The sequence below is a fragment of the Zingiber officinale genome, chromosome 1B, assembly GCF_018446385.1.
Source record: "Zingiber officinale cultivar Zhangliang chromosome 1B, Zo_v1.1, whole genome shotgun sequence".
NCBI lineage: Eukaryota > Viridiplantae > Streptophyta > Magnoliopsida > Zingiberales > Zingiberaceae > Zingiber > Zingiber officinale.
The window spans coordinates 98,090,263-98,100,430 of record NC_055986.1 but is presented as its reverse complement, the minus strand read 5'-3'; the positions used below and the strand labels follow the sequence as shown (position 1 = coordinate 98,100,430).

At 37.5% G+C, this 10,168-nt stretch overlaps 1 protein-coding gene across 1 annotated transcript; it reads left to right on the top strand.

Moving 5' to 3' along the window:
• Positions 1 to 7,311: 7,311 nt before the first annotated feature.
• On the top strand, positions 7,312 to 8,335 carry LOC121980691 (glutathione S-transferase-like). The gene is made up of 3 exons (XM_042532890.1): positions 7,312 to 7,535; positions 7,604 to 7,652; positions 7,731 to 8,335. The coding sequence occupies exons 1-3, from the start codon at positions 7,386 to 7,388 to the stop codon at positions 8,192 to 8,194; spliced, it is 663 nt and encodes a 220-aa protein (XP_042388824.1). The 5' UTR covers positions 7,312 to 7,385; the 3' UTR covers positions 8,195 to 8,335.
• The last annotated feature ends 1,833 nt before the right edge of the window (positions 8,336 to 10,168 follow it).

The window sequence follows — 10,168 nt, the reverse complement described above, 5'->3', positions numbered from 1 at the left end:
AAGTTCAAAAGGCAGTTGTCACATCAAATCTTAATAGTCACCTATCATATTATATATTCAGCAGCACGAAAGTATGACACATGGCAGTTAATCATAGGTGGCATTAATGAGGAATGGAAATGATCAGTAGACACATATTAAAAAGACATGTCTGACATGCTTTACATTAATGATAAAGGATTTGAGCGATTTCCTAGAAATCAGGATGATGTTAGTAGCAATTAAAAGACACTATAAGCATGGGAGACCACTCGGGAAAGGGATCAAAAAACATATAACAAACAGCTAAGTGTCGTCCACATTTGATCCGAGTGGTGTCAACCTCGGAGTCCCCCGATTAGGAAGCAATAAGTTATCTTAGAAGCTGCAAGGGCAGTAATTGTTCAAGATGAGTGGCGGCCCAGATAGCAAAACTCGCAGTCGGGAAGAAGAGTTGTAGAAAATACTAAGTGTCCAGTCAGTCAGACTTGCAACCTCCTTCGACTAGACTTGAGGGGGAGGCTTGTGATACGGTGATAAAGGTTGATCCCCCAAGAATTGGTCAAAATGGGAAAGACCGGCTGAGGTGGCAGTCAAAGTCAAGAAGAAGTCAAAGATATTAACAATATTAGTGAGGCGTCCAAGTTGGCCATAGGGGGGGGGGGGGGGGGGCCGGCATGAGGGCCTGCCTGGGCCTCTCGCCTAGATAGACCTCTTATCTTGACTCACACAAGTAACATGACCGACTGTCTCAGCCGAGAAGGGAGGATAATCGATCAGCCATCCTTCCCAACAAGCAAATAAGTTTTTGCCTGGCCTACTGCCTATCCGATCAGATGTAAGGCCGATTGGACATATGAATTCACGATAAAATGAAGGACCAAATGAAGAATGAATAGCTGACTGCATTATATAAGGTTTAACAGGTGATCCATCGGTCGAGTGGTTGTAGGTTGACTCAACATGGGCCCCATGGGCCTACATTGTCGTACTCTTTTGGAAGTTTATGCTACCGACAGCAGAGAATGTCTTGCAAGCAAATCGTACTTTAGAAACTTCTAGCCTGTCACATCATAGAGATTTGAGTGCTTGCTTAAGGAAATATATTAGAGATACTTTTTGACTTATCTTTTCTTAGGAAGACTTTGAAAATCATGCATATGCTTTGGGATATGTGTATAGGCACTACAGTGACACTATAAAAGGGGGTTTCCATATATAGGCGGAGATATGCGATGCTCCATTATTCTATACGCTCTCTACTACTGCTTGCTTCTACTATTCTCTTTTCCCAAACCGAGTACTGACTTGAGCATCGAAGGGCCAACACTGGAGACCATTTCCCTGGCCCAGCACTAATGCTCCCTGTGTTGTAGGATAGCGTGGAGTCTTCATCCAATCAACAGCAAAGCCACGTTCCTAGTTGACCGTCTTCTCAGCTTTCAGATAGGATCAATGACATACGTCAAAATGAGTATTTTTTTTAAAAAAAACTACTAAGGCTATATGATGCATGTATGACATGATATATGATATCTTCATAAAAATATGAATGCAAAATATGATATCATGGCATATGATGGGCTAGCAACACAAAGCATGGCAACTTTAGTATTAAGAAAATACCTAGATTATTTATCTAAGTGTTTCTATCTTCAAACCCATTGCTAAGCCAAACCTAACTTTGTCCTTTTCTCAAGAAAATATCAAAATCCCAACTTGGCATTTCTTTACCTCTATCCTAATTGTGCCAATTTTAATTGAGTCCAAATCTTCTAATTTTGGCACTTTTACTCTTCCAAAGAGTATACAATTAAACCTTCTTATTTTCAAGGAGTGGCATTACATTGAAAATGCTCCAAAGTGCCAACATCACAATGGTTCGGTTAACTACCCTTCTAATTAGAGTTGATATTCTCTAAACTCATCTAGGGTGTAGAGGACATACTCTTAGAAACCCTAAATCTATTGGTGCCCCTTGGGTGTGCTAGATCCTCACTATGGATAACTTCTCTAGTTACCTTCCTAATGACCTTTTTAGGATTCTTAGAAGCCTTGTTCACACTAGACTCCTCTCGGTCAACTCTAGGGATAACTTTCCTTGTGACATTCTTAGTAACTTTCTTAGACTTCTTAGAGGTCTTAGTCACACATGTCCTTACAAGGTTACTTCTAGGGATAACTTCCCTTGTTACCTTGATTTGAATCTTAGATCTAGGGTTAGTCTTATAGTTATATGGAAATCTATGATATGATGACACATCCTTCTTGGCTTTAGGTTTATAACCCAAAACCTTCCTACCATTGGATAGTTCTTGTCTATCTATCCCTAGATTATGCTCATTTGGCCCCTTAAAGATATTTTCCATTTTTTAGGATCTTTTTCAATTTATCAAGTCTTGATCTCAAGACTTGATTTTCCATCATTAAATCCTTAGTTTTGGATTCTTCTAAATTTCCTTAGACTTTCTTTTTCTTAAGCACATATCTAATTTCTTTAGACTTCTTACCTAGATTGTTCTCTATCTTCCTAGCCTTAGGTAAGGTAGTCCTAGAATGATAAGGTATATATTTTTACTTAATTCTATCATGCTTCCTGTTTTCATGATAAATAGTATTAAAATGATAAAGATTATTTCTAGCATGTTTTTTATCATTTCTCAAAGGAATTGTATTAATAAATGATACATTGGGTTTGCTCTTAAGAGCTCTCCTTGAGTTGAGCTTCCTCCTTTAAAGTTGGTTGGTTTCCTCCCCTTAGGATATTGACTCCTATAATGCCCTTTCTGGTTACAGAAAAAGTACACAATGTACTCCTTACCTTTTCATATAACATAGGTCGACTTCCTTAGGTTTCTTCTTGCCCGTAGATATCAATTGACCCTTCTTCTTGGTCAACTTAGGATATTTACTTTTGTAGTGTCCTCTTTCTCTACACTTGAAACAAATAATATGATCTTTATTATTATAATTTGAAATTTGTATACCTTCATTGCTTGTAGTGTTGGCACATGATCCTCCATTTCATTTTTCTTGACTTATGGAAGTGGATAATCTTCCTCTCCATTTGACTCGGAAGTAGAAGCTTTTTCTTGCTCTGATATTAATGAATGACACTCTCCCTCAATCCTTGAGTTGAAAGCCTCTTCAATTTCTTCATCCTCGGATGTTGAACATCCCTCAACCTTGGAATCCTCGTGCGCATCAAACAAAGAGTACGCCCCTTTGCCTTTGTCCTTGCACTCTCTTAAGGACAGATCATTTTCAATCTCATCTTCTTTGGATGTTGAGAATCTCTCAACTTCCTTTTCCTCTTCCTCTTGATTAAATAAATCTCCCTCGTTGAATTCTTCTTGATTTGGTATAGTGGAGGGATCTTCATGAACCTTTGTCAATTTGCTCCATAGCTCTTTGGCATATTTATATTCTCCAATTTTATATATAATAGAGCTTGGCAATAAATTAACCAAGATTTTGAATACCTTATCATTTGCCTCACATCTTTAGATTTGTTCCTTATTCCAATTGCTTCTCTTGATGATTTTGCCTTTGCTATCCCTTGGAGCCTCAAATCCTTCCATTAGAGCAAACCATTACTAAATCTCCATCATCAAGAAGTTCTTGATCCTTGATTTCCATGAATCAAAGCTTGTAGACATGAATGGTGGAGGCGCTCTAGTATCATATCCGAGTCCATCTCGGAAATCCATATTGAAGTTAAGCTGTTTTGATGATAGTCTTTAACTTGTTGGAATTAGGGCTTCAACTTCTTCTTCTTCTTCTAGCTCGTTGCCCTTTTCGGCTATAAGTTCGATGAAGAGAGGTCTCACTCTGATACCACTTGTTGGGACACTTCGGGAGCTAGAGGGGGTGAATAGCTCATCTCTTTTTGTTGATGATGATTTGCAATAGAAAACACGAAGCAAAGCTCCACCAATACTAACACTAGGATTTACTTGATATCCACCTCAAGATTAGGTGACTAATCTAAGGATCCACACTCGAGCACACTCTTCACTATAAATACAACTCCTTCTCGGAACAATGCGGAGATGGAGAAACCTCATACAAGCTTACATACAACAAGAAGAAAAGGAGAAGCTAATACAAATGAAATCTTATAAGATTTACAATAATAAACCCTAGCTTGTTCTCTTCTTGTTTGGAAGCGCCTCTTGATGCTTGGAAATGCAGTAGCACTTTGCTCCAAGAACCTTCAAGAACCGATGGTGAGTATTAAAGAGGAATTGGTGAAGAGTTGTGGCATTTGAACCTCACCAACAACTTTATTTTTCATGATCTAGGGCTCCCAATTAATTGAGCTTACTCCCAATCGATTGTCACATCAGATCCAGGCAAGACCAACCATCCAAAGTTCGTAACTTGTGCAACAGTCATATCCCAATTGGTCAGCTGATCGATTGGGGCAGCTAGATCGATCAATTGATCGATCCAGATATCTTTGTGCTCTCATAGAAGACCCTGGAATAGATTGACCAATCAATTCTGCCTTCCTCTCAACCTCGCTGGAAAAACTGCTCTAATCATTCAACTGATCGATTGGAGTAGCCCAATCGATCAACTGATCAATTGGGAAGCTTGTTGTACTCACACAATTTCCTCTCATCGATCACCTGATTGATTGAGCTCCTCATGTCAAAAAGGACTGCCCAATTAATCCACTGATCGATTAAGCTCTGACTTAATCGATCACCTGATCAATTGACCAACTGAAACTTGCTCGACTTAAGTCTAGGGTTCAGTATGTCCAACATTCGGTCAACTGTAACATGTTAGGACTCCTTATTGCCTAGCTTCTGGTCAACCTTGACTTGCTAGGACTTCGTCAGCAAGTGTTCAATCAATCCTTTGACCCACTTAGACTTTCCTCCTGGTGCTAAGCGTCTGGTCAATATTAACCCACTTGGACTTCCAAACACTAGATGTCCAATCAGTCTTGATCAACCTGGATTTCCACATGCCTGGCTCCACTCACTAGGGCTTTTCACCACCTGCATCACTCACTAGGATTCCCTCTGCCTAGTTTCACTCACTAGGACTTTTCACCTGGCTTTACTCACCAGAACTTTTCTCATTGCCTAACTTCACTCACTAGGGCTTTCTAGCTGTCTGACACTAGGACTTTCCAATTTTCCTAGCTTCACTCACCAGGATGTTCTAACTACCTGATTTCACTCACTAAGACTTTCCAGTTGTCTCACTTCACTCATTAGGACTTTCCAATCCACCTAGTTTCACTCACCAAGACTTTCTACACCAAGTGTCCAGTCAATACTAACCCACTTGGATTTTCTTCTTCTTCCAACCTTCCTATTGGTCTTGCCTTAACCTAACCTCCAGTTAGGACTTCCCAGTAAAGTATTCGGTCAACCTTGACCTACTTGACTCTTTTGGTCAACCTTTGACCGTCAATATCCCATATGGATAATTGCACCTGTAATCTCCATACAATGTCAAGCATTAAAACTTAAACATAGATCAAGACTTAAGTTTAAGCCAACTCAAGCTTAGTCAACTTGATCAACCTTAACCCAGGGAAAATTGCATCAACAACTAGCTAATGGACATAGAAAGCCCGGAATGACATGTAACAAATATGTCCACCAACAACTATATTCTATGTGTTCATCTAGTTCTTCTGATTATATATATGTCATCAAACATCAATTTGACAAAATATATTTAAAGCAGTGATTTTTTGAACACAAATATGTCTGAAAAATCTAATTTATATTAAAAAAATAACTCCACTCAATATATTCGGTCAAATTGATATTTAAGAATATGGATATAATTAGGAGAACTAGAGGAACACACAGAACATGATTTCATATCATCCTAAGCTCTCTAGGTCCATCTACCGATTTTGGTCAAAATCGATCAAAATCGATTGATAGATCTAGAGACTCGGAATGACATGGAACTAACTCCTATATGCTCATCTAATTCTCTTGATTATATTCATACCCTCAATTATTAATTTGACTTACTATATTTAGTGCATAATTTTTTTTAACATGAATTAAATTTTTGATACACATTCGTGCTAAAAAATTATTGCTCTCAATATAATATGTCAATTGATATTTGAGAGCAAAAATATAATCAGGAGAACTAGACGAACACATAGAACATAGTTTCATGTCATTCTGAGCTCTCTAGGTCTATTAGCCAATTTTGAACCAATTTTGGGCAAAATCGATAGATGAATCCAGAGAGCTCAAAATGATATGAAATCATGTTCTTTGTATTTGTCTAGTTTTTTCTAATTATATAAATGCTCTTAAATATCAATTTAACTCAATATATTGAATGGAACAATTTTTTTTAATATTAATTAAAATTTTCAGACATATTTATGTTTAAATATCACTACTCTTAATATATTGTATCAAATTGATATTCGGGGGTATATACATAATCAAGAGAACTAGACGAACATATAGAATCTAGTTCCATGTCATTTAAAGTTCTCTATGTCCATCAGTCGAGTTTTGGTCGAAACCTGCTGATAGATTTAGAAAGTTCGAAATAACATGAAATCAAGTCATATGTGTTCGTCTAATTATCTTGATTATATACATGCTCTCAAACATTCATTTGATATAATATATTGAGAGTAATGATTTTTTAAATATGAGTTAATTTTTTAATTATTAAAAAAAATTTAATCGGTTGCTACATTGTATTATGAACTTTAATCAATTTCTATATGTCGTAATCGACTGGAACTTTTTTTTTAAAGATTAAAAATTTTATTCGTGTTAAAAAATTACCGCTCTCAATATATTATAACAAATTGATTTTTAAAGGTATATATATAATTAGGAGAACTAGACAAACATATAAAATCTAGTTTCATGTCATTCTGAGCTCTCTAGGTCAATTAACTAATTTTTTTAAAATTGACTGATAGACCTAGAGAGCTTGGAATGATACAAAATTATATCCTATGTGTTCGTCTAATTCTTATGATTATATACACTCAAACATACTCGAATATCAATTTGACATAATATATTGAGAACAGTAATTTTTTAAATATAAATTAGTATTTTTAAAAAAATTATGTATTAAAAAACATGTTGTAGCAATTTGATTTGGATAAATATGAAGGGATAAAATGGATATTAGATATGTGATTTAGTAATTTTAAAAATTGGATGCAGATAAACTTATTCATTCGAACTGCATAGAGTTGGTTTGATTCCATTTTGAAAAAAAAAACAAAACTTAAATAAATAAATCTTAACTAGTAATTCATCAATCCGTTGAATTAATTTAAATTCGAAGTCAGATTTTTAGTATTCGGATGACAAAGCAGATAAGAAAATTGAGTTGAGCCACTCCTCGCTCCATTCCCCAGTGCGCTGCAGGGAGAAGAGATGGCAACCGTGTCTGTGTTCGGTCCTCCCTTGTCCACCGCCGTCTGCAGAGTCCTCGCCTGCCTCTTCGAGAAGGGCGTCGACTTCGACCTCGTCAACGTCGATCTCTCCAAAGGCCAGCACAAGTCCCCCGACTTCCTCAAGATCCAGGTTTTCGCATTCCTTTCCCCTCCCATCATCTCACTCCTTCGTTTACTAACGCATTCCGTTCTCCACAGCCATTCGGTCAAGTGCCGGCGTTCCAGGACGAGCACACCTCTCTATTTGGTTCGTCTCTTTTTGCCCCCCTGTCTCGATTTCATGCTTTCTCGTCTTTAATTTGTCGATGCATTTCGATCTGCGCAGAGTCGAGAGCTATCTGCCGTTACATCTGCGACAAGTACGCCGACAGGGGCCCCAGCCTTCTCGGTCGCAAGGGCGGTGGGCCGGCAGCGCGGGCGCTGGTGGAGCAGTGGCTGGAGGCCGAGAGCCAGAGCTTCAACCCGCCGAGCTCGGTCCTGGCTTTCTATCTCGCCTACGCCCCCCGAATGGGGATGCCGCAGGACCCGGCCACGATCGAGAAGAACGAGAACAAGCTCGGGAAGGTGCTCGACGTGTACGAACGTCGGCTCGGGGAGAGCCGGTTCCTGGCAGGGGACGAGTTCTCGCTCGCCGACCTCTCCCACCTCCCTAATGCCCATTTCATCAACGCGGGTGGAAAGGGAGGGATGTTCGAATCGAGGAAGAACGTGGCCAGGTGGTGGGAGGAGATATCAACGCGGCCGGCATGGAAGAAGACGGTCGAGATGCAGAGCGCGCCACCTGCTTGAAGATTTGACCTACTGTAGGTAATGCGTTCTGTGTGTGATGCGTTTAAATAATCAACTTACTTGTAGCTGCGTTTCAACTCATGACACATTTTGTATCCTTTTGGTACAACCTCTAAGTCGCAATGCGTGCAAATTTCATCATCTTTAATGCTAAAGCAACTCATCCGTCTCAAAGATTACTTTTTGTCAAACGTTTTAAATGAAGAAAAAAGTGCAGCACCTTCAGTTTCTCTTCCATTCCAGAGCACTAGATTTTGTTGCTGAGCCAATTGGCATTGATTTGCAAAGTGGAATTTGATTTATATAGTCAATGGATTGACATCTTATTATGCTACTAGCACTAAATGATATGCTGTAATGTTTCATCAAGACTTGAAACCTTGATGGCCAATAAGTTATGGAGGTTCAAACCTTTTTTTTTTCTCTTAGCGGGTTTGCTACATTGAAGAGGATGACTATCAAGTGTAGTTCATATTGCTAACCACTCATAACTCACTCATTAACTTTTTCCCCTTTTTTTTGTGGAAATATAATGACCATCACTAATACAATTTAAGTTTCACTCAGGCATCTGGTTGAGTGATACATGGTATTCTAGCACCTGATGTAGATGTATTAAATGGGGACTGGGAAGGATAGACAATCAATTATCCATGCTATCTTTGCAAAGGATCTGAATATTTGGTTGAACTGGTTTGCGTTGGGTCAATATTGTGATTACAATCTCTGATTTTATTTGATGCGGTTGAAAACTACTCTAGCATCATTTGTTAGAATTTGTTGTTTCAAATTACACATTAAGTATCATTTTTTATTCATTGTACTAAACTAAAAATTTACATATTCCAATCTACTGCCTTTGGAATACAAAATCATCTTCACCACAAGGCCAAAATTTTCTTTCTAGGTAGATAATACACAAACATAGAAATAATAGATATTAGGGGTCTCCTACATCTAAATATATAGTATATATAGGTGTATATGACTACTAATACATTAGTACATGGTTTCGAGATGATATAGAGTTGACTGAAAGCAAGGAACTAAAAACTTACTACATAGATGTAGAGGTATTAATGAACCAAGTCACTCATGAGCTATTCGAAGCTCGATTCGATAAAATCTCATTTGAGCTCGTTTAATGAATTTATAAATTTTACACTCTACTTATGAAAAATATAGACAAATATATTAAATTTTTTTATTAGAATAAAATTATAATTTTTAATAAGAATATTATAATTTTCTCTAAATATATAATTTAGTTTTTAATGAATATTTAAATTTATTATTTATATTTATTAAGTTTGTTTAGACTTGATAAAAGCTCGAATAAGCTCGTGAGTCATATATTCATTAAATATGCTCGTGAGCCATGAATATTATATTTGCAGTAAACGCATGTTGTGCAAATATTCAAACATTTGATAGCTAGCCTCTTCTTTGTGTTCTATCCATATTCTATGCAATTCAAAGGTTGTAGTTACCATTTCAGAAATAGCATGTTATGCAGAACTCACTGAACAAACTCCTTTTTGCATATCCAGATCTTCTAAAATTGTCGAGATTGCACATCCAAGTTATCTCCCCGATCTTCATTAGTTGTGCTATGCATTCTGCAACCATCCTTCTCCACCTGTCCCATATCTGGCTTTTCCAGAATTCATGTTAGGACATTGCTAAAACACCCACTGGATTCATTCATTAGTAATTTATCATTTAATTATTTGTCATACCTGAAATATGAAGTCTCTTGTCTTCAAGATATCACACCATGGGTATGACCAGAACTTTGTTCTCAAAGTTAAGATGTGCTTCTGTCTGGTTGCTTGTTAAACAAGTATTGACCAAGTTTGATCATTTAATTTTGATAGAATATTCCACCACCAAAGAAAAGGAGAGATTATGGATTTGTTATTCAAGTATGCCAACTTCCCCTAGTCGGAGTTGTTGCATTTGCATACATTTAGT

Coding starts and splice junctions, on each gene's coding strand:
- LOC121980691 (XM_042532890.1), top strand. CDS start 7,386: ATGGCAACCGTGTCTGTGTTCGGTCCTCCCTTGTCCACCGCCGTCTGC. Junction 7,536..7,603: donor CCGACTTCCTCAAGATCCAG/GTTTTCGCATTC, acceptor CGTTCTCCACAG/CCATTCGGTCAAGTGCCGGC. Junction 7,653..7,730: donor CGAGCACACCTCTCTATTTG/GTTCGTCTCTTT, acceptor CGATCTGCGCAG/AGTCGAGAGCTATCTGCCGT.